This window comes from Colletotrichum fructicola (genome assembly GCF_000319635.2).
Source record: "Colletotrichum fructicola Nara gc5 chromosome Unknown KSG_Nara_v1_contig08, whole genome shotgun sequence".
NCBI lineage: Eukaryota > Fungi > Ascomycota > Sordariomycetes > Glomerellales > Glomerellaceae > Colletotrichum > Colletotrichum fructicola.
The window spans coordinates 2,171,826-2,195,278 of record NW_027094058.1 but is presented as its reverse complement, the minus strand read 5'-3'; the positions used below and the strand labels follow the sequence as shown (position 1 = coordinate 2,195,278).

Genomic DNA, 23,453 nt, shown 5'->3' with positions numbered 1-23,453 from the left:
TATATTCATGTCTTGCATCTTACAAATTTACTAGTCCTTTCGTAGCATACTATCGTACAAGATCTACCTTGCCCCCGTCGTGACCTTGTAAACTATCGTTGACCTGCATGAGGCACCATGAACCACCCATTTCGAGCTTGCTCGGGGTTTCACCAAGCGACGTTGTATTCGGGCGCGCAATTTTATGGTTGGCACCTCTGAAACAACGATATCTGAACCATGCCTCATCAATCCTTGGGAGGCGGTATGTAACCATCGATCATGCCGCAACCCGCGACCTAATGCGGACTCAATGGGCCTTGTACTGCTCGTCCGCGTGTTGCTACACGCAACGTGGCTTTGCATTGTATTGTCAAGAATAACGGTGAAGGCACTCACATGGGCCGCACATCGGCGGCTCGGCGTGCTGCCGTCGAGACCAGCTCAGACATCAGACTCATCGGCCCTTTGAAGCCAGCGCCTAGACCGACGGAGACCCGGGGACGCACTAACTCCGTCAATGCCTGGGCGCCTGTGAGCTTGCGGGCTGAAGATGGACCCCGCGCATCTATGTCGTGATATTTGTATCTTCGCTGATGGTCTCATCTGTCGGTGTCAACCTCCTTCAACAACTCTGACAAATTCATGATACGGTAGCCTCGTCGTTTCAACTCCGGCAGCACCTTCCGCAGCATCGGAATAGTCCAACTTCTCCTGTCGTGGCAGATTATGATGGCGCCTGGCCGTGCCATGCTTAAGATGTGTTTGGCGTTGAGCTTCCAATTGCTGATCTGAGCGTCATGGGGGTAAACGCTGCCCAGAACCATCCTGTAACCCAGCTTGTCGATCAGCCTCCGCATCCTGTCACTGAAGAAGCCAGAGCCTGGCCTGAAGTAGTTGGCCGGCATGGGTACATCCTCGTAGTCGTAAAGGTTCTTGATCTTCCGCCGCACTTCGAGTATCTCGGCCTCGAGCTGGCCAACCGGTAGCGACCGCGAGGCCTCGTCGTGCATGGCGTGGTTCCCTAGCTCGCTGCCAGCCTTGATTATGTCTCCCATATTATCCTCGTGACCATTCATCTGCGAGCCGATGAGGAAGAAGGTCGCGTGTGCATCGTTCTCCTTCAGGATCTTGAGGATCTCGGGTGTGTGCTGTGAGGGCGCGTCATCGATGGTGAGGCCGATGATCTTATCCTTGGTCTGGACCTGCCACAGCACGTCAGGCCATTTCCGTGCGAAATGGTTGATGACGAAAGCCGGGGGCTTGTAGACGATGTAGGCGGGGAGGACGAGAAGGAGGGCGAGGGCGAGGAGGAAGAGAAGGGTAGCCATTCGGTTGCGGCGCGCACGCCTCCGGAACTTGTTGGGAAATCTCAAGAGCGATATTCGTGCCATTGGCCTATGCGTTCACCTTCCAAGATGTTGTTGGAAGAGAGACGAGGTTGGCATTGTCGGGGACAGGTCGATATATCGAGGGGTGAAACGAAACGAAACGAAGCAGAGGCCGGCCGCACAGCTCTCTTAACCTCGACTTGGAGAAGGTGCAGGGGGTCGCGTTCCAGAGCTGCGCTGTGCGTGGTCATCTGTGGCTGACGTATCCGTACGCAGTACCTACCTTACCTCAGTGTCCTCACCGCGGGACATGGCGCAGTGGGGGTGTCGTGGCTGGAGCCAACCATTGCACACGGCTTTGGCATGCTTAGACCCACCTCGGAAGCACTTCCCAACTTTCGACCGTTTATTCCAACCTCGAAGCTGCTATTCAACCAAAGTCCTTTTTCTGCTCTGCCGCGCCACGTCTTTGCCTGCACGAAATCAAGTTCGGTCAGTCACTAGCTGACCTTAACGGCTAGCTTCACTCCTGTGCCTCACCTTTTTTTGGCCGCCACAACCCCTCACTGCCTCCCCTCCCGCTCTAGGCTGCGACTGATACCACCAGCACGAGCAACTTCAACCCAGGATGTGAGAACCAGGAACGGAACAGGAAGTAGCATACAGAAACAGTTTATGCCATACCAGAATTGCTGAGGCCTGTCGATGGGGCCGCTCTGAACACTCTCCTCCAGAACACGCGGCAAACGACAGCCACTGTCTTCCATGCACGCACAGCCTGCGGCAAAGCCGATCGGCACTAATCAGCCTTGAGAGCATCGATGTGGAAGAATCCTGCCAAGTGGCAAGCATGAGCATCTTATTGGCAGCTTCGAGCTTTCATAGGCCTCCAATTTTCTCGAAAATGGGTCGAAGCCGACCCATCGAAAAATATACGATCGAGGTTATCGTGGACTGTCCGGTAGACCGGCAAATGTGGTTGCCTAGACATGTTTGCTACATCGCAAGACATCCAATGAGGGACACGGCACATTTTAGGGCACATGTATGCTCTGCTAGGTACTCGTCGTCACCGGTTTCTGATGGAATGTGATCCCAGTCTTGCTCATTGAAAACCAAAAAGCTGGCACGCTGATCGGCCACACGGTACACCCGTCAACCCACAAAGTCTCCATTGTGAGCTATTCTCGGTGCGCTAATCGCGCTTACCTTTCCCTTCTTATTCGACCTACGCAACTCAACTGTCCGCGCCACAGACAGCGGCAGACCTGCATAGACTGCTGTAGCCCTCAGAGTACGGCTTGCCCGGCGTGCGTAACACTTGCCTCTTTCCTCGCAGTCTTCGTTTGGTGATCGCCAATCTTCTCATCGAGAGAGTCATAGCCAGACGAAAGGTCTAACGGAATAGCCGGGAGGGCTGACGACCGTGGTGAGGGCCATCCTCGTGGATCCTTCCCACACTCTCAACCATGTATCCGGAGACAGGTTAAGGTTGTGGCAACCGAGCCACACGCGCAGTTCAGCCTCGCTCAGGCCTTGCTCTAACTCATCTGAGATGAAGCAGCTCTTGTGGGTCTCGACCAGGCTTCCAATCACTATTGCGCATGAGATCTAGTTTTAATGACCGCCCATGATGTACCTCCTGAGCTGCTTTAAAGATCCAGCCGTGGCGCTTGTTGTGGGACTCTTAAATGAGTCTTCTATTGTCAATGAATCCATTCTTCAAAGTCAAAGCTCGCGTTTTTATCAATGTGACGATTATCACTAGGAGCAATCAGGATTTCTCTATGTGCGGCTGTGCGGCTGCTGCATTAAGCAATCGGCAGAAAAGAAACAGAGACAATACCAACAATATCCCACCCTGCGAACTTGTAGCAAAGAGGCCAAAGTTACTTGGCATCACGATCAATACCAGCGATGACGAATTCGACCTACTTTCCTATGACAAGAAGTCACCCGAGGACCGTATTTTGGACGACGAGGATATTGCGTGTTGGCTGGAACAGCAGAGTCGCAAATCAGCTACAGCAGGCGTCCTTAAAGCTATCAATGAACTGGCCAAAGGACTTGAAGCTACGCCTGGGTCGAAATCAACGTTGCCCATGCGAACCGAAACTCCTATGGCCACCAGCGAGACCTTATCGGGTAAAACGACACTACAGCCTGATTCGGCGCAAGCATCCAACCTGCCATGTATTCTCCGAGGAGTTGGGGCCTTTGCAGACGATGCCTCTGTTATACCCGCGGATTCAACTACAACGGGCAGGAAGAAGCGGAGGCCATGGTGGGTTTGAATTCGCTTGCTGCATCATACTCAACTAACAAACGTCAGGATGAGGAAGAACCGCAGACCAATCGTAGGCTGGGACCAGTTATGGCTGTGACGACTGCGCAGGCGTACTCGGATCGGTGGTCAGTCAAATGAATGATCTATGACAAAAGGCGCAAGTAAAGGCGATTGTGAAGATACCCTTGGGTTCTGGTCTCAAGTACATTCGACACGGAAAAATGGTGCATAGGGCGTTCGTATTCAGCATCCGAGTTTATTAGATTTCCTCTCACATTAGACGTTTTCCCTACTTTTGCTGTGTATTGATCGCCCCTACTAGGTAGCACGTCGGTCCAATTGAGCCGGCCCCGAGGTTTCCGAGTCCTAGTGGCCGGCGCGCCGTTGTGTGCCCGAAACGCCGGGTCTGAACTCTGATCGCCCCCGGGACGCCGGGTCTCCCGTGCGTGGAACTGCCATCCAGAATAACTGGGTGGTTGCCGACAGAGTTTGCCACGGAAGGGAGACCCCCGTGGCAAGGGCTTCACTTGGCTGACATCCCAAGTACGCACACACAAGTTGTGGAAGATGCGACGAACAGGGCCTGGACGCAGAACTCTGTTGGGTGTATCATCGAGCTGTCTCCCTTGTGGCGGATCCCACCACTGCCTCATGCCAATGTGATCATTGAGAACTAGGTGGTGTCAGCTCCACTTCGGAGCGTCCTGGCTCTCCGACGGCCTCGATGTCAACGAAGACTTCACCAGTAACCAGTATCACCTTTGGTGTAGACCACGAAGTCACGAGAGCAACGACGGAAGACGTCCGGGAGCGTCCTACGGGATGCCAACCTCTGCAGCATAATCGTTCCCCCTTTATCCATCTGTCAAGCTCAAAAAAAGACGACATCCCGACCTCTAATCAAACACCCGCTTCGGGGATCGACAGTTCTCCCTCTCGCTTGTCGCCTGCATCGTCATGCGGACTGTGGAGAGGGGTGGTGGAGGGGTCACCCTGGCCGAAGATCAAACAAACACTGTGGACACCACCACCGCTTGTTTGCTTGGGATGTCGGCCCTCCCTTGCGTCTCCCCCATTCAGCCAGCCAGCCCTCTCTTTCATGAACAACGATGGGGGCAGGGGTTCTATTTCATGTCTGTGCTGGCGGAGAAGAGAGGAAAAAAGGCGAGATCCGATTGAACGTCACCTCTGAATCAACCACGATATCCACTTTCTCATGTTAATGAACCAAATGACGTCCCCTATTCAACGAAGTTACTCAAGACTTCTCACTCGTTGCTTTTTTGTGCAGTCGTCATGGCTACCTAATATGCCATCTTTCCAACCGGTCCGTATTCCGACACAACCTCCAGCAGCTTGTCTTGCAAATGTGAGCCCTGACCAGATTGTCTGATACCCAGCCTCTCTCTGCGATGTGTTTGCGTCTTGGTGGTGAGATTCATGGAATGAATGTCCGAGAAGCCAATGGATGGCTGGCGCTCCTTGGTCGTAGTCTTTGCCTTGACCCAAAGGTCTGTCACATGGCACTATTTCGATGTTGCAATCGACAATCGCGGGACCAAGGGCCCCGGCAGATGCATTCAGCCAGAAAACCCCCAAAAGCTCCGGTGATCAGCCCTTTGCCGTCCACGCAAACGGGACTTATGCCTCCGCGCGCCCCCCGGACCCCTCTTCTTCCCTTTCGACGGCTCCAATCGTTGGAGACCACCAAAAGGCGGCCTTCACAAGTCTGATGACATGTTGCGCGTCATGCTGTCGATGGCGTCTGCATTGAATCGGCTCACTCAATAGGCACCAAATAGGCGAAAAAGAGAAATGCATGAGAGAAAGAGAGACAACCTGCCGATCCTGCCGCCTTTGAGACGGAACCCGGCACCACTTGACACAAGTCATCTTCAACCTCCCCCGCCGCCGACAATTACCACCAATTACACTACGGATACATTGGCTGTCGTTCGCATCGGCCCCCGGCAACCACTTTCACTTTATTCTTTCGCCTCCAACTGCCGTAGCATCGTCATCCCCCACGCATGGAATATCATGCGTCGCAGTCTAGAACAAGGGAGCAAAAAACACAGGCGGAAGGAAGCCGAGGCGAACGTGCGTGGTCGTAGTAGCTAGCAGGGCAAGGGAAAAAAAACAACAGAGAAAGAGAGCAAGAGTGCTAAAGTTGGCCCGTCACCGGATGGCGCGTCGGCACCAACGCAGAGCCTCGGCGGCGCTGTCTCTGATAGCTTGGCCCAGGTCGTGAAGCTACCGCTCAATAAGCTTAGTAGGCCGAGCAAGGTCCCTCGTCAGTGTCCGTCCTCACAGTAACGTCTTTACGCCTCCTCGTTCTCCCCTGGGCCGACTGGCTGTGCGTCTATACACACCGTTCTCGCCAGTCTGTGTTGGGCTCTGCATATTGTGATGCTAGAGATGGCTTCATGTCTGCCCTGCTTTGGCGTCAGTGCTTGTTTATCGGACGAACCGTGTTCAATCAGAAGATAGGATGGCTGCTGCAACGCACGGATGAGCTGTGACCTTGACACTCAACAGAGACAAACTCTGAAAATCAAAACACAACATCACCGAGATGGCTGAAGAATCACAACATGTGCGTTGGGGAGACAAATGAGATTTTGCTAGTTATCAATAAGCAATAATGTTTGAGCCGCCGTTCAAGGCGCTCGGGGGAATATCCGCACGTCATTCAAAGGTATATACACAGAAACGCCAATTAGCCCAATATGTAGTGGGCGTTAGGTTACCAAACAGAGCATTTCCCTCCATCCCGATATTCGTCCGCTCCAAGTGAAGGTTTCCTCTCTCTGCCACAAAAGAAAAAGTCCATTTTTGTCTTTCATCATCGCCCTTAGGGTGTCCCGTAGTGTGTAAGAAAATAACCGAGGTCGTGGTCCGGTTTGCTTATTTCAATTATGTACAATGAACAAAGCAGGTCAAATCGCTTCGATTTGTGAGTGAATCAGATCCACGCGGCAGCCATTGCTCGTTGGGGCGCGTGGCCGTGGCTGGCGGGCTTGTCGTGGAAAAAGCTGTTGAACAGGCTCTGGACTTCGGAAAGGTAGTCCTCTGCGGCGAACTTGCGGAGACCTTGAGCCTTGAGGACGCGCTCCTCCTCATCCATGACGCGGTCCTTGATGCCAAACTCCTCCGCAATCTCCGTAACCTGGGCCAGCTCACGGCCAAAGGGATGCGACTCGACCGGCTTTTCTTGTCTGGGCTGCTGCTGCTGCTTCTGCTGCTGCTGATGGTGGAATGCGGGGCTCGGCATGGGCGGTACGGGAGTCTTGGGAGTCTTGGGAGCGGCGACGACCGAGTTGTGAGACATGGTAGATGCTGCGCTTGAGCCTGATGACGCGCGAGAGGAGAACGTCATGCTCGCCTTTGTCGAGACAGTCTTGTCAGAGGCCTTGGACAGGCTGGACATGGAGCGCTGGCGTGCCATGGCATCGAAAGAGGCCTGTTTCGTGTGCGAAGGCGCACGCCTGGGGATCTTGGGGACCTCAGGAATCGTGGCGGGGTTGACGGCATGGTTCGGGGCGACAAAATAGCAGGACAAGTGGTTCGGCTCGGGAGACGAGGAGCGTTCGTGAGGCGCAACGTCGGGGCTGGTCGGGGGCGACGAGGCAGCAGTGTGAGCACCCTCAGAGTCCTCCTCTGACGACTTGGTTGACGAGTTGCTGGACGAAGTGGTTCGGGGACGGATATCAGGAGCGTTGTAGGAAAGCATATTGGTAGTGTGGACAAGCTCCATGGGAGCAGAGATCTTTGCTCTGGAAGGCGCCTTTGTGGTCTTGCTTCGCGAGATGAAGTTGTTGCTGCGCTCCTTCCCGCGAGCGGCATCAGAGAGATCGATGCTCTGCTTCACCCGGCGGGTGGTGAAAGCTCTTGAGAGTGAGGACATTTTGGTCTTGTGTGTAAGATCTCACCCGGCGAGGTGTTGATAAGAGCAGAAGAGTGGGCGGAGTTGGGGGATAAGTAGGTAAGCTTGAGTTGAATTGTCGCGGGACGCAAGCGCCTGATCCGGTAACAAGGGCCTTGGGGTGCAGTGATGGACTGCGACAGACGGCAGGTGGGTGGTGACGAAGTGGTGGTGACAGGACTTGTGATTGGGCCTGAGACCTTTATTGGCAGGTGCGGTGGATCTACTGCTGCACGACAGTTGCAGTCAGGCGGGAAGCAGAAGAAGGGTGCCGAATAGAGACGAAGGGCAGGCTGTCAATCGGTGAGAGGGTCTGCCGACTTAAAGAGTGAATGTGAGGGTGTGAGATTGAGTCTGGTGTGTCGGTGATGCGAGACAGATGATTAGATGACGGCCGGGCCGTGACGGATTATCCTGCGCAGGTTGCGTTGTGTTGTGTTGATATCTGTGCGAGAGACAACAGCACGGGTGAGGAGTCCAGTCCTGGAGGTACTTTTTGGGAAGTACGAGAGTTCGGCGTCGATCCGGTTGAGAGTCGTTTAGGGTTGGGTGTCTGAGTGCAGAAGAGAACGTGTGTCTTGTGACTCGGTCTGTGAGTCGGTGTAATGACTGTGAGTGGTACAGGTACTGATCGACCTGTGTGATGAAATGATGAGGTCTCTCTCTCTCTTTTTCTCTCGTTTGGGTGCAATGTAAGGACGGTCGGTTTAGTTGTATATCCAGCCGAAAAGGAACGTTCAACGTGTCGAGCAACAAGCGGTGGGTGGTGGAGATATTTCCTGGTGATTTTCGGCGTTTGTTTGCTTGGGGGAAATGTTCGAGCCCGCGACAAGTCGTTTTAATATCTCGAGTATCTGTGCTCCGGGGTTTGGAGGTGCAGACGATAAAACGCACAAGAATAGAAAGACACACCGCAAAGGGAGCGATGGGGTGTGGGTGTGGGTGTATGTGTTAGAAGAGAACGACGAAAGGGAGAGATGGTGAATCTTCTTCCTCGAACCAGAACCAGAACCAAGAGGGTGGGAGAGGTTGAAGAAGGGAAGAGAGACGAGCGGAGCGGGCGTGTAGAGGGAACACCCAGAGTAATAATCGAATATTGCGGGTGCACCACGAGGCAAAGGGCAATCAATATCGGGGACGAGGACTGGCCCTGCAGACCACGCACTGGTCGGTGGTCTTTCTCCTCCTTCTCCTCTCGCCTGGTCTGGTTCAAATGGAGTGGTGTTCCCAGTTCCTAGTTCCCGACCTAGCCTACCTAGCACCGCGACCCAGGTCGAGTGGTCCTGGCCATGGATGAATGAGTGTGGTCCACGCCTCCCACCTGGGGGATGTCGCTCTTTGATTGCCCTACGACCCATTTTGGTTGGCCATCGTCGAGGTCCCTCGCAGGCGGGGGGAGGGGAGCCCACTGGGGCCAACCACTGAAGACGTGCGCTTCCAGGTTGCGAACTGGCGCCATCCTTGCCGTCCACCCGTCCTTCCTTTTCTCGCGCACCCCCTGTCCTAGGTAAGGTAGCCTGGTAGGTAAGGTCACGGTGCAGAGCAGGGGTACAGTGGGACTTGGCAATCAAAACGGGTAAAGGTTCCTGATGATTCACAGTGTGAACGCTGGCCGCCCCACTGACGCCTCGCCTCTTTTTTAACGCCAGGACCCCTTTCGAGCCGTCGCTGCACCAATGACAGCTCGCGTTTGGACCAACCCCTGGCTCCTTTCCTTTTTCTCTCCTGCAAGCCCTTTTGGGTGTGGCCGGGCATCGTCGGTCTCGCTCCTCTTCGTCCCGTCCACGGTCGTGGGATGTGGCATCGACACCCGACGGCGACAGCGAGCGGCAGCGGCAGCGGCAGCGGCAGCGGCAGCGGTAGAGACGACAGCAGAACCTTCACCACTCCACTCCGCCAAGAATCATTTTTCAACGCGGCACGACTCACAAGAACTTGGTGGTGGGATGGATCGACCAAACGACACCCACCACCCTATCCGTACGAATACCCCAAACTCCCCAAACCGCCGTCGACCAGTCGAACCGCCACCAAGGGGCATGCCGTGATCGCCTTCTGGAAGAATGCCCGGCACCGTCAGACCAGCCCAGCCGAGACCAGTCCGGCGCATCACCCGCTCCCTTTTGACAAGTCATCGCGCTTTTCCAACTTGAACCGTGTCTGCCTCCTCCATTGGATCCTCCATCCGCGACATCATCGTCAGGCCGACATGTCCGGATACACCACATCAGAGATACAGCACACTCGCCCTCTGCAGATGTTCATGTACTTCGACGGACGCACGTACTTGCTACGTCGTCGGGCTGCGACCGCCATGTGTTTCCAGCCGTGACATATCGTTTGCAGTACAGCGAAACATGCGCTGAGCTCCTGCTTGTCGCACATTAGAATCTCGCAGAGAAACGGCGCTCAATGAGCACATGTTGTCGACGCTTCCCTGGGGAAACCTTGCCTCTTCGTCAGACTATCGCAAATTCATGTCCGAATTGCCCACCGATCCCACCATCAAGGCAACATTCGAAGAGGGACCGGTACTCCTCCGGCCTCACACCGTCGACCGTCCACCGGCATCTTGGCCAACAGTTCATGACCCATGGGCCCCGACGGTCCCGACCCGTCTAGCGACTCGCACCGCACGCAAATCCTGGAAGAAGATTGTGCGATTCAAGATGGGCGAGCCACGGGCCCGCGGCGAATCGTCAGCTTGCCAGGTTTCTCCGGGAGGGCCCATCCATGCACAGTGTGATATGATCCGCCAGGACGGACCTTTGGGCTCTGGGTTGTGTGGGCTTCTTGCCTGTTGGACCAGTGATTGGGGTCGACGCCTCCAAGTCAGAAGGGCGTCAAGCAAAAACGCCAAAAAGCCGAAAAAGAGATCGTGGCCGGCCGTTCCCAATAACTCGCCGACCGGACGAAGACTGAGGCGTCATTGGCTGAGTGTTCCATCCGCCATCCTCGCCCGTTGGCAGGCCCCCCTGAAGTTTCAGCGTTTCACACTGCGCCATCCCACCCTGGTGGCGCTGTGCCTTGCATGCCTGCGCAAGCGGCGCAGGGATCCTTGTCGACGAACGCTGCGCTGCCAGCCAGCACCCGAGGTTCCAGCGACGAGACTGGCTCACCAACCCCATAATGCTCCGTTTCCCTTGCGCATCTCCCAGGGGGATTCGCCGGTGGTGGTGTGGAAACCAGGCGATCAGGAATCGATTTTTCACCTTGTTTCTTGGAGGAGGCAATGGCCCAGATGCCGCTAGAAATCCCTCAACGACGATATCGTCGGTTGTGGGCTGGCAGTCGAGTCTTGACATTGGGTTATCACGACTCCAACTCATAAGTGTGTTCTGGTCAGGTTCGAGACTCGAGTGAATGAACACATCGCGAACAGACCACTACGAACGCGAGCAAAGGGCAATGTCCGGCCCTGGCTCATATGCCAGATCGATTAATGGCCCACAGTCTCCTCCTTCATCAAGAGCGCATGAATATGTCAGGTTGCTGCCGCTCCCCCCTCCACAGCTTTTCAATGCTTAATTAGGCCCGTCCTTCGTTCACGAATTCACGAACGATGCATCTCACATCAAAACGGCCGCATCACCTTCAATGCTAGTGAGGGCCGCGCAGTCGCGGTTTCATCCAACAGCTTACCAGCGCACATATATCATCCTCTGACGAGCCGTTCCTCACCGACTGTTTTCCCGGTTTGAGCCCATCGTTTGGCAGCCTTGGCTTTCTCTCTTGACGAAACTCATGTGGTCTATGCTTACTACTGTTCAGACGACGGCATTAAACTTCAGACGATTTCAGATCAACTCCCGCACTTGAAATGCTCTTCTCCACCGCAAAAACGTCTTGGCTGCCAAACTCCTCCACTATCCTAAACGACGCCGTTCCGAAGTCGTCATCATTGGAATACTGTTTTCGGCTACCACTGACTAAAGTGGCGCCGGGGAGATGCTCGGCGTGCCATTCTGACCCATCCAGCCGAGCCGCCAGAAAATTCTCCTGGCGATCTTTCGCTGTACTTGCATATGGAAACTGCTAACGAAGCAACATGTGAAGGTTACGCTCAGGCATTATTTGTTTTTGGCCCTAATCCTCATCCTCATCCATTGAATCGCCATCCTTCTCACCCTCCTCATCATCTCCCTCGTCCTCGCTGTCACTGCTGTCGTCCTCCGCGACACCCACCAGCCTGTCCTCTTCGGCGCCCTCTGGCTTCTGGGGAACACGCTCGGCGAAGGCATGGCGCACGCCAGCGTTGGTGCTGGTGTCCCACACGTGCATGGTACCGCGGCTGCCAGCAACGGCAAGTCTGAAAGCCACCTCGGGATCCGGAGCAAACTGTGTCGAGAACACCTTGCCAACATCTAGATTGCGGGATACCACCATGGACGGTCCCGAAGGCTGAATGTTCCACAGCTTCACGGTCTTGTCGGTTGATCCGGTGGCCATGAAACCAGGCACCACAGGGTTGATGTCGAAGGAAGAGACCGACTCATCGTGTGCCTGCAGGGTCCAGATGGCCTTTGTTGCCTCGGGGGTTGCTGGCGCATTACGGACGTCGTGGTAGTGAATGATACCGTTCTCCGTAGAGACGTAGAAGTAGTTTGCGTCATGGGGGTCCCACTTGATGTTCTCGACATCGCTTTCGACACCCCATCTGGGCACCTTGGCGTCAGGAGCTCTCATATCAGCGGCGACGACTGTTCTGTCGTAGCTACCGCTCAGCAGAACGGTAGACTCGACGGAGTGCCATGCCAGAGAGCAGACCTTGTCAGTATGGTAGGCATACGACTTGGCGCACTTGGCCGTGTGCAAATCCCAAAGCTTAACCGTTTTGTCGGCCGAGGCGGACGCCAGGAGGTTTCTGTGCTTCCTGTTGGCGGCGAGGGCCAGGACAGCATCAACGTGGTACTCGTCGTTGGCCTTGGCCTTCTTCTTCTTTTTCTTCTTCTTCTCTTCGGAACCCTCTCCGGCCTGTCCCAGGATGGCGTTGGGGTACATGCAGTCCACCGTATCAAGATCCCAGACCTCAATGTCGGGGTCCATGGTTCCGACGGCGACAAAGTTGGCGGTTGAGTCCTTGTCGACGCCAGCTTTTTGCACGGGAATATCGAGCCACTCGACGCAGAGGGGTATCGCGGGGAGCATGATGTCGTGGTGAACGTAGAGGTTGTCGGCGGCGTCCTCGTAGACGTAGACCTCGAGGTGCGCCATCTCGTCCTCGACCTTGGCCGCGAGCAGCAGGTTGTCGGTCGCGAGGATCTGGAGGTCCTCACGGTCCTCGTCATCGTCGTCGCCGCCATCGTTCAGGGTGATGTACGGGTCCTCCTTGTTGGATTCGTAGTAGGCAAGCGACTTGACGTTGCCGAACATGGCCATGCCCTCACCCTGGCCGACCTTCTCCTCGTCGTCATCCTCGTCGGTGTCGTCGTAGTTTTCAAGACTGTACTCCTTCAGGTCCTCGTCGTTGATGTCGATCCTACAACTCGAAGTCAGCGGCACAGCCCCTCATGCAGAGACCTGGAGCGCGAGGGAACCAACGTTTCCTTGTCGGCCGGAGCAGCGTCCTTCGCAGATGCTGCGGCGTTCTCCTCCTCTTGTGCTTCCTTAAGGTCCTCCTCGGCATCGTCCAGCTGCAACTTGGCGAGTTCTGCTATGCGCTCGAACTCTGCCTCGTCGAATGTGTATTTGGCGGGGAAGGGTGCCGCGAAGCCTCGGGGCACCCAGGTAGACGTTGTGATCATGGACATCTTGGAGAAATGTCCGACAATCGGGTATCTAGTGCGCGATTAGAATGCGCAACGGAGACTGTACAAATGCAAGTCGGTGGGATACCTAATTGTGGAAGAAAAAAAAACTGTCGAGACTGGTCTGCAAGTTAATGCCTGCGACCCAACTGCGAGCGCAGGAAAAAAAATTCGGCCGTTGGTGGGGTTTATCTTATCGTGTTATCGATAAATGACATCGCATCTGAACCTCACATAATGGTATGCCTGATACCAAGACAAATCCCAACTACGCAGTCTGTCCACATTTCGATGGTAATCATGCTAATCCCCCAAGGCACTCACTATCTTGTGTTGCTTATTCTGGGTTCGACTTGCCGCCGAAGATGGAACGACAAAACACTCTGCAAGAACTTTGTCGAACGATGCAACCATTGCTGGACGAATCTGCACGGGACAAGCCTGTTCATAGCTTGCTAGCTTTGCGACATCTGCAGCGTATTGAAACCATTACTTTCCTTATTTATTATCTCTTTTGTAGTACGGGGTCATATGTTCAAGCTTCAAGCACATCCGGTAGACAGACCGATGGCAACCGCTTAGGAGGGTATGTGCCGGATAGTTGCATATTCAAGACCCACCTCTGGCTTTGTTTACTTCGTGACATGGTTACCAACCTTGCTGTCTTCGTCTTCGCATCATCCATCCTTCCCGCGACGACACCGACAACGACGAGATGTACGATAATAGAGATGGATCGGCGGCGCCAAGCTTCAAGCGCCGAAGGCTTGATGGAGGCAGGTTCCAGGATTCAGGACGTTCAACACCTCGCGACTCGCGCTCGGCCGCTGCGTCGACTCCTTCCAGGGACGTGAACGACGTACCACCGCCGACCGACGAAGACTCCAAGGCGCTGGATCGCGATTGGTACATGGGCGATGAATTTGGCGGTCATGTGTTCGGCGACGACACACACAATCCGTTCGCGGACTATTCGGCATGGGAGGCGCAGAAGCAAGAGGAGATCAAGGTAGAGAAGATGACGAGCAGATTCGACGCTCGGAGGGAGCAGAGGAATAGGGAGAATGACGCTTGGGAGACGAACCGGATGCTGGTGTCAGGAGTTGCCCAGCGAAGAGACATGGGAGCCGACTTCGATGATGAGGAAACCACGCGAGTTCATCTTCTGGTCCACGACCTTAGGCCGCCGTTCCTCGATGGCAGGACAATCTTCACAAAACAGCTGGAGCCTGTGCCCGCAGTGCGCGACTATCAGAGCGACATGGCGGTATTCAGTCGCAAGGGAAGCAAGGTGGTCAAAGAGGCTCGGCAACAGCGCGAACGACAGCGGCAAGCGCAGGAGGCGACAAGCATGGCTGGCACGGCGTTGGGGAACTTGATGGGTGTTAAGGAAGACGACGGCGACAGTGCTCTCCCAGTTGCGTCAGAGGAAGATGCCAAGAAGGGCGGCGAAGGCAAGGGTGAGGAGGGTGGCAATAGCAGCAGCAACAAGTTCAGCGACCACATGAAAAAGGACGAGAACGGCGGAAGCAGCGACTTCAGCCGAAGCAAAACGTTGCGCGAGCAGAGACAATATCTTCCCGCATTCGCTGTTCGAGAAGACTTGATGCGCGTCATTCGAGAAAACCAAGTCATTATCGTGGTTGGCGAAACGGGTTCTGGCAAGACGACGCAGTTGACGCAATTCCTGCATGAGGACGGCTTCGGCAAATCGGGCATGATCGGCTGCACGCAGCCAAGACGTGTCGCTGCGATGAGTGTCGCAAAACGTGTCTCCGAAGAGATGGAGGTCAAATTAGGCAGCACCGTGGGCTATGCGATTCGTTTCGAAGATTGCACTAGCAAAGACACCGTCATCAAGTACATGACTGACGGTGTTCTGCTTCGAGAGTCACTCAACGAGCCTGATCTTGACAGGTACTCCTGCGTTATCATGGACGAAGCCCACGAACGCGCTCTGAATACGGACATCCTGATGGGTCTGTTCAAGAAGATTCTCCAGAGACGGAGAGATCTGAAACTCATCGTCACCTCTGCAACGATGAATGCCAAACGCTTCTCGGACTTTTACGGCGGAGCTCCAGAGTTCATTATCCCTGGAAGAACATTCCCTGTCGATGTCATGTTTCACAGGTCACCGGTTGAAGATTACGTCGACCAGGCAGTTCAGCAGGTTCTTGCGATTCATGTATCGATGGATCAAGGAGATATTCTCGTTTTCATGACAGGTCAAGAAGATATCGAGGTCACCTGCGAGCTTATTCAACGACGACTGGACGCACTCAACGATCCTCCCAAGCTCAGTATTTTGCCGATCTACAGTCAAATGCCTGCAGATCTGCAAGCCAAGATCTTCGACAGAGCAGCGCCTGGGGTGCGCAAGTGTATCGTGGCTACCAACATTGCCGAGACGAGTTTGACTGTCGATGGTATCAAGTACGTGGTTGATGCAGGTTACAGCAAGATGAAGGTGTACAACCCGAAGATGGGCATGGACACCCTTCAAATCACCCCGATCTCGCAGGCAAACGCATCGCAAAGATCAGGTCGTGCAGGCAGAACAGGCCCCGGCAAAGCGTTTCGTCTCTTCACAGAGAAGGCATTCAAGGAAGAGCTTTACCTGCAAACCATTCCTGAGATCCAGCGTACGAATCTGAGCAATACCGTGCTCATGCTAAAGTCGCTTGGTGTCAAGGATCTCCTAGACTTTGACTTCATGGATCCGCCGCCTCAGGACACTATCACGACGTCCATGTTCGACCTCTGGGCCCTTGGCGCGTTGGATAACCTGGGCGAGCTCACTCCACTGGGCCGCAAGATGAGCGCGTTTCCAATGGATCCTTCCCTTTCAAAGCTTCTCATCACTGCTGAGGAATACGGTTGCAGCGAGGAGATGATCACCATCGTATCCATGCTGTCTGTTCCCAATGTCTTCTACCGCCCGAAAGAACGCCAAGAAGAAGCAGACACACAGCGAGAAAAGTTCTGGGTTCACGAGTCTGATCACTTGACCTACTTGCAGGTGTACTCGGCGTGGAAGTCGAACGGATGCTCAGACGGATGGTGTATCAAGCACTTCCTTCACCCCAAATCGCTCCGTCGCGCCAAGGAGATTCGGGACCAGCTCCTCGACATTATGAAGATGCAAAAGATGGAAATGATCAGCTGCGGTATGGATTGGGACATCATCCGCAAGTGCATCTGCAGCGGCTACTATCATCAGGCGGCCAAGTACAAGGGCTCTGGCGAGTACATCAACCTCCGCACCAACCTCGGCGTTCAGTTGCATCCAACCTCGGCGCTGTACGCCGGTCACCCACCAGACTACATCATCTACCACGAGCTCATCCTGACGTCGAAGGTGTATGTGTCGACCGTCACCGCAGTCGACCCCCACTGGTTGGCTGATTTGGGCGGTGTGTTCTACTCAGTCAAGGAAAAGGGGTACTCGGTGCGGGACAAGCGGTTAACGGAGACTGAATTCAATCGCAAGATGGAAATCGAGGCAAAGATGGCCGAGGACAAGAAGAGGGAGGAGCAGAGGTTGGAAGCTGAAGCAGAGAGGTCAACGAAGAAGAAGGTAACGAGTACATCGACCAACGGGAAGAAGATTGTCACGCATGGGGCCGTGAGAAAGCCCGTTATTAAGCGTAGAGGCAGAGGCGTTTAGAGCGTTAATACTTTTGGGCGAAAATACCAGCAATAGAAATGGAGCTTGACGACCAATATTTTACGTCTGCGGAGCTCTCCTGAACTTTCTTTGCTTTGATTGATAGGTGTCAGTGAATATCTAGTTGGTCGTTCGATTTCCTTTTTCATGCTGAATGTAGCGAACATATCCAAACTATCAGACTGAGTTATGACTGACGATTCTTTGCACAATTGGATCATTATCTCGAGCGAATCGCATAGCCGGGCTAAGTGGCTTTTTGTTTCAAGATTGTATGCAAAACTATATTCGTTACTTCTGTTTTTTTCCTAGGAATGTTATGAGAATGCCTCGTCCAGCCTGTTTTCTGAGGGTTACCGGCTTTCAGGGATGAGCGCCTCACCGCCGAACCAGAAAGCCCTCTTCTCCGTCGACCAAGTCACGGTCCTCGTGGTCAAGCTTGACGACCCTGGCCGACCTTGGACCGTCGTCAAGGTCCTTCAACAGCTTCTTCAGCGCGTCTTCTTCGCCTTGCGCCTCGCCCTCGACCTGCGGGCAGCATGGTTAGTCTCTTCAAACTTGAACATCATGTTCCCGTTTACTAGAGAAGATTGGTGCTCGTCGGCCTATTGATGCAAATTTCGACTTACCTTATTGTTATCCGTGTTACGACACCATCCCGTCAATCCATACTCGCTTGCACGCTTCTGCGTAAAATACCTGTTTTCATGTATGCACAGTCAGTCTCGCCATTCAAGCATTCTTTGTCATCGGTGTCGATTTCGCCAAAATTGGGAATACGTTAAATGTTGGGGGGGTTTTCATCACGAACCGAAACCCGACACCTGCGTGTGACGTCAGTGACGATGGAGCTTCGACGATGCTCGCTTCCTCCTTATCCAGGAACCGCGATAATAGCTCGGAGCTCATGTGGAGGAAGGGGAGGGGTCAAGACGTACCTTGTACCACGCCGCCGTGTGCAAGAAAATATATCTGAAGAGAAGGAGAAATGTCAAAATAAGATTGAGCCTGACACTGACGGGCGACTCACTCTTTTAGCCATGATGCTCTTCTATTCAAATATTGGAGTGTGTCTTGACATAGAAAATTCCGAATGAAATGGTTGTAGACAGGTAGGTCAAAAGTAGCTCGGAGCTCTCTCAAGCTTGACATTCCTGTGGGGTCTGTATCACGTACCGATGACATGCATTCCTGCTTGTGCCTGCCCGTTCCCCATGTGTTATCGATAGTAATTAGGCGGCTAAAGTCCGGAGCCAATCACCCCCAGCGAATTTGTGAACCCTCTTGCGCCTCGTTTCTCTCCGCCACTGTATCTCTGCCTCGTCCACGCATCAACAATCACAACAAAGCTCGCTTCATTCTCAGATTTCACATCCAAAGACCTCATCCGGTTCTCTTGAATCGCTCGGAAAATGGCCTCCCCCATGGAGTCCTCAGCAGCCGACCCTCCAACAGTCCTCTTCCGCGCAGGCAAGAAGCGCAAAGCCGGCTTGCGCCAACGCGCCGCATCCCCCGAAGAAACAGCAAACGCCGCCGCCGCTGAATCGAAGCCGACGACAACGGACCCGACTTTGCAGCCGACCGAGACGGCATCCTCAAAGACGGAACTCGATATCTCAGATAAGGAAGCGACTGAGGCCATCCCGTCAACATTGCGCCACCGCGCGCGCAAACGTCTCAACGGCGTCGGGTTCTCGGCCCGCGCGACGTCCGGCCCTTCAGAAGACTCGCCCGCAGCAGACCTCTCACCATCCCGCGCTCTTGTGCCCGCAACATCACAACCTGACGATGATCCCCTGATCGCAAAACGCTTTGCCCCGCAGACGGGTCTGGCGACCACCATTGTAAACAAACACATGTATGTATTCCCACCAAGCAACCCGCTGCGGTACATCCAGGCCCTTTGCCCAGAGACTGATCAAGCAAGGATGGAATACATAGAATCCCACCTCTCTAACCGCAACCCCTCCCCCTCCGCGGAGACAACAACACATACCTCATCGTCGCTTTCCTCCACCGCCCCGGCACCCGTCGCGGGGAACGACAAAAAGGCACATCCCATCATGCAAGGGAAGCTCATGGAGGTCGATCTGGGCGACGAGGTCCGCGCCCGCAACCAGGCCATGACCGAAAAGGCCGCCCGACGTCTGTTGGGCGAGTCTGTACCTGACGAGGAGCCCGAAGGCGGACCGCGCAAGGCAAAGAAGCCGAGGCTTGGCCGAGACGGCAAGCCCTGGCGACCCAGGAACCGTCGCGGGAGCGACGACGTCAAGCGTGATCAGCTCGTGGAAGAGATCCTGCGCGAGAACAAACGTGAGTAGTTCCTTGTCCAGTCTTTTCCGGGTATGCAGCAGCAAAAGCTAACAATCCAGTCGATGTCTATGATGTGCCTGCTACGCAACAACCTCAGTATGAGGGCGATGGCGACGCAGACGATCGCATCGCCGAGGAATTCCGGCGCGAGTTCATGGATGCCATGGTGCAGCGACAGCAGAAAAAGAAGGCGGCCGCGCCGCCAGCTCGGGCAGGTGCTCGGAAGGCGGATGAGGATGTGCTCAAAGGCCCCAAGCTGGGCGGCAGTCGTAATTCCAGAGCTGCTATGCGTGACTTACTACTCAAAAAAGAGAAGGAGGGCAAGCGATGATGCACAGCTAAATTGTCCCAACATACTACACTATACGATACCCACACGACAATGAAACATTATTAGCGAATGATTGTATTTAGTGATTGGCATCTATAAACCAAATCAGAGTACTTGAAGTCAGATTTCCCATACCAACTGAGAAAACAACAAACCCTATAACAAAAAAGAAGAAAAAAAGAAAAGATCATGACGACGTGCAAGCCAACCCAAGAACCTGTAAGGCAGCCATTTTGATATCCCTGATAAGACCCAGAAGGAAAAGGAAGTTGTGATAGATCATGCCAGATCATAAACAGACGCCTTCGACCCACACACACCCACATGACTGTCGAAAGTAGCTAGGCCCTATAAGAATGTAAAGAATGTTTGAAGCCGGCTCGTCAAAAGCTCTCTGGTCTTTCTAAGCTCTCGCGACTTTGCAACGCCGGGGTATTAATGCCGTTCATCCTCATGCCTCAATGCCGTGTATGCATGCCACTTATTTCCCATGACGCCGTTGTGATATCAGATGCAGAACGTAGATTCCCAAGTGCAAATTCATGTGGTGGTGTAGACTTGGCCACCGACGGGGCCACGATATCACCGGATGTCAAGCTGGAACGGCTTGAACCGTCCGCCGATTGTTGCGCAGCGAGGGCACTTGCGCCGAGCTCCTTGCTCTGCCATGAGGACATCGACGCAAGCCTGACACAGGCCGCAAATGCATTCTGTGCAGGCATACGAGACCTTCAGCAGTGAGACGCTCTGACAGGCTGCGCAGTAGATCTGAGTGTTTTGCGAGGAATAACTCGGTGATGAGTCTGATAGGCCTCTCGACTCAATGTGGAAGTTCTCCCCGCTTTCACCGCTTTCAACCGACGGGAATGGGTCAATCGTGTCCTGGTTGTAGGATGGTGGGGTTAAGGCCTGTTGGAGCGGCGAAGCTTGGTAGCTTTGTGCTGCGTGTGCCGCCTGGAAATTATGGTGCTGGAAGGGGGGAAGTGAAGCTCTGTGGATAGAGACTGGTGATTGGGGTACCTGAGGGATGGTCAGCTAGCGTCGAACGAATAAACATCAGACATCTTACAGGAGTTCGATCCTCATCGATGTCACCAGCAGCAGAAGCAGCTTGGTCGGCAGCATCGATGAGATCTTCCCATCTTTTTCCATAGTCTGCAGAAGGTTCAGCCGATAACGCCTTACGGTCATTATTACCTGGTCTAAGCCGTTCGTCGTTTTGGATGCGTCGTAACCAGTCCGCTGCGGACCCGCGAGATTTTTGTTTCTTGTGGTGTGCTTCTCTACCTCTCTTGGTGACGGACTGTTTCCTGGGTCGAGTAGGTCCAGGAGGGCGCTGAATGGGCGGTAGGGTTGACGAGCGTCCAGGGGGCGAATTTGCAAGAATCGATGGCAAAATGTCCCTTGGCCTGCTCGAGTTCATGGCTGGAAATGGTTCGCTGGTGATGTCGCTATTAGATAGATGGATTGGTGGCAGTTCAATTGATGTCCTGGGTATCCGCCGCCCCTCGGTGTCGGAATGCCAATCCTGATGAGAGACGGTCGTTTAGCGCTCTGTTGGTGCTTGTAAGTGGCAGTGGGTAGATTTCTCGACTTACTACTTCGGACTCCCACTCAGGTTCGACCTTGTGACCGTGCAATTGCGCCAGTGCCGCCGCGGCACTAGCAGCAGGGAGCAGCGAGCCCACGGCATGATCGTCCAGCGTTCGGGGCGTGCCCGGGTTGCTGTTGTCGTACATGTGCCGGTCATGGTTGAAGCCTTGAAGATGGTCAATCTTTGGGGGGAAGCCCTGGATTGAGAGGGACGAACCCTGAGGCACTGAGGTCGCATTTGGCTGGATGGGAGGGCGTTCGGACGGCGGGGTGTTGATCATGAGCAGGAAGCTCTCCTCGGTCGCTGGAAGCTTCGAGATGTAGTGTTCGGGATGTGCTCTTCGAATGTGCTCTTGCATGGATCGGTATCGTTTTTCCTGTGGTGCGCCGACTTTGTCAGAAGAGCTCTCTCTTTTCTCTCGGTCGGGTGGGTTTTGGGGGGCGTAATCAAAGCTCTGCACTGTCGTCGCAGTTGGGGGTGGAATCCAGGGCGCAACGGTCGACGGCGCCGTTGGAGGAGGGATTCATTCCTATGTGGCCAGACTTACACCGATGCAGCGCTTTCTGCAGCTGGAGCCATCTTGGTTTCTCAGAGGACACACGACTTCATTGTTGGAGTCGGTGATTGAGAAGGAAGACGTGAGAGAAGATCTGGGCGGCATCTTGACCCCACCATGCGCGCGAGGGCTGGTATCGATACTGAGCGGGGTGAGGTGCGATAAGTGCGTGCGTAGTGTGTCGCGAAGCGAGGCCAATTGACTGTTACTGGATCTGGTGAGGCTCTAGCATTTGGCGATGCAAAAGAAGCTGCGAAGTTCAGTCAACAAGTGTTGGAGCTTTGGAAGCTCTCCTCTCCGTCTCTGTCTGGTGTGTTACAAAGAGTGTTTCGAAGGATAAGGTGTAATGGAGGGGAGGGAAAGGACGGGGAGGTCGAGGATGGAAGAGAGGAAGAGAACCTGCTTTTGGGGGGTAGAAGGGACGTTGACCGAAAGCAGTAAGTAGCGGTAATGGGGGGAGGGGAGGGGGGAGGATACCTAGAGAGAGGTACGCAGTACGGGACAGGCTAGGGGCGTGGCTCGGTCTGGTGGGTATGCGCACGCAGTATCCGTCAGGTACCTTACCTGAGGTGCTGTAGAGTAACCAGGCCCAGGGCCAATTACCTTACCTTTTACCTTGCTCTGCGCCCTTCTCCGTAGCCCAGCCCAGCAGTACGGATGGATACCCAGCACAGAGGTACGGATATGGGAGTCCAGTGTGGGAAGCAAGGTGTGAGAGCAAGGAGGGAGCTTGGATCCAGCAAGCCCTTGCCTTGCCGGTCGGTCGCTTGGTTGGTTGCCTTGGACCTTAAAACAGCAGGGCGACAAACCGATCAACAGAAGAGGAGCAACAGCCGGCGCAGCTGTGGCATACGCGGTAGTTTGGTAGGCAAGGTATTCGAGGTTGGGAGCTCTTTGGCTGCTCAACCATTGGACCCCGTCCTCCAAGTGAGGAACCTGAATTGCTGTGCTGTGCTTTGCTGTACTCGTCTGCACCTGTTCCCAATCTTCTTTGCCTGTGCTGCTCCTGCAGCTGCGGGCTGCGGCTGCGGCTACGGCTGCTTGTTATTGCACTTGGCTTCGGGGAGATGGGGTGGGTAAGGAAAATGGCCAATATCGGCTGGGACTAAGCAGACGGGGACGAGGGGTGCCGGGAACAGGTACAAGGAGGGAAGCAAGGACGCGCTTGGTTTTGGGAGCGATTTGAACAGCTGACAAGCTAATGAGGTAACTCAGTAGTTTCTGTCGTCGCAAGGTTCGGTGTGTGAGGTCAGTCAGGCAGACCACGAATAGGAGGGTGGTTTTGAGTCGGCCTGTGGAAGGCGGCGTTAATGTCACTGGCAAGTGGAAGAGCACAAGTGGATAGCACCAGAAGGGAGGCTTCCCTGAGGTTAGGTAGGCATGTAAGTGAAAGCAACGGTGACGCAGCGGTGTAAGTGGCGGGCCAAGCAGCGTGCTATTCCGAAGCTTGACCATCCATTGCATCGCCATCGCCAATAAAGAGCCTCCCTTCGCCTGCCGCTTTCTCGCACAACACCGCGATGCGATACAATGCTCGGCCAGTCGCCGAGTGGTTGGCCAGACTGTTTCCTCCAGGAGACAAGGAGAAAGGCGAGACTGATTGACCGAGAGACGGGTTGCAACTTGTTTCCATCGAGTCAGTCGTGCCGCCTCCCTTCTTTGTTTGGAAAATTATGACACGACGAGGTGCCTGACTTGGCCAAGAATGGCGGCAACCGAG

General features: G+C 54.4%; 7 protein-coding genes across 7 annotated transcripts; 2 read left to right on the top strand and 5 right to left on the bottom strand.

Moving 5' to 3' along the window:
* Nucleotides 1-581: 581 nt before the first annotated feature.
* Nucleotides 582-2,077, bottom strand: YFUM2 (Uncharacterized protein; the record flags this gene model as incomplete). Its single annotated transcript, XM_032036879.2, has 6 exons — nt 582-1,337; nt 1,390-1,542; nt 1,599-1,643; nt 1,688-1,783; nt 1,851-1,926; nt 1,995-2,077. The coding sequence occupies 6 exons, from the start codon at nt 2,075-2,077 to the stop codon at nt 582-584; spliced, it is 1,209 nt and encodes a 402-aa protein (XP_031892401.2).
* A 4,485-nt stretch (nt 2,078-6,562) lies between these two features.
* CGGC5_v013686 (uncharacterized protein) lies at nt 6,563-7,504 on the bottom strand (the record flags this gene model as incomplete). Its single annotated transcript, XM_032036868.1, has 1 exon — nt 6,563-7,504. The coding sequence occupies one exon, from the start codon at nt 7,502-7,504 to the stop codon at nt 6,563-6,565; it is 942 nt and encodes a 313-aa protein (XP_031892400.1).
* A 4,104-nt stretch (nt 7,505-11,608) lies between these two features.
* Nucleotides 11,609-13,272, bottom strand: CGGC5_v013685 (putative WD repeat-containing protein; the record flags this gene model as incomplete). The annotated part of the gene is made up of 2 exons (XM_032036857.1): nt 11,609-13,001; nt 13,064-13,272. 2 exons carry the CDS (start codon nt 13,270-13,272, stop codon nt 11,609-11,611), a joined length of 1,602 nt encoding a protein of 533 aa, XP_031892404.1.
* A 712-nt stretch (nt 13,273-13,984) lies between these two features.
* prp16 (Pre-mRNA-splicing factor ATP-dependent RNA helicase prp16) lies at nt 13,985-16,939 on the top strand (the record flags this gene model as incomplete). Its single annotated transcript, XM_032036845.1, has 1 exon — nt 13,985-16,939. The coding sequence occupies one exon, from the start codon at nt 13,985-13,987 to the stop codon at nt 16,937-16,939; it is 2,955 nt and encodes a 984-aa protein (XP_031892402.1).
* Nucleotides 16,940-17,317: 378 nt separating this feature from the next.
* Nucleotides 17,318-17,981, bottom strand: acyP (Acylphosphatase; the record flags this gene model as incomplete). The annotated part of the gene is made up of 5 exons (XM_032036833.1): nt 17,318-17,467; nt 17,569-17,638; nt 17,751-17,763; nt 17,878-17,911; nt 17,970-17,981. The coding sequence occupies 5 exons, from the start codon at nt 17,979-17,981 to the stop codon at nt 17,318-17,320; spliced, it is 279 nt and encodes a 92-aa protein (XP_031892405.1).
* Nucleotides 17,982-18,351: 370 nt separating this feature from the next.
* On the top strand, nt 18,352-19,583 carry CGGC5_v013682 (uncharacterized protein; the record flags this gene model as incomplete). Its single annotated transcript, XM_032036822.2, has 3 exons — nt 18,352-18,797; nt 18,867-19,252; nt 19,312-19,583. The coding sequence occupies 3 exons, from the start codon at nt 18,352-18,354 to the stop codon at nt 19,581-19,583; spliced, it is 1,104 nt and encodes a 367-aa protein (XP_031892458.2).
* A 582-nt stretch (nt 19,584-20,165) lies between these two features.
* Nucleotides 20,166-21,838, bottom strand: CGGC5_v013681 (uncharacterized protein; the record flags this gene model as incomplete). Its single annotated transcript, XM_032036808.1, has 6 exons — nt 20,166-20,603; nt 20,653-20,738; nt 20,871-21,111; nt 21,182-21,342; nt 21,394-21,553; nt 21,725-21,838. 6 exons carry the CDS (start codon nt 21,836-21,838, stop codon nt 20,166-20,168), a joined length of 1,200 nt encoding a protein of 399 aa, XP_031892681.1.
* Nucleotides 21,839-23,453: the final 1,615 nt, after the last annotated feature.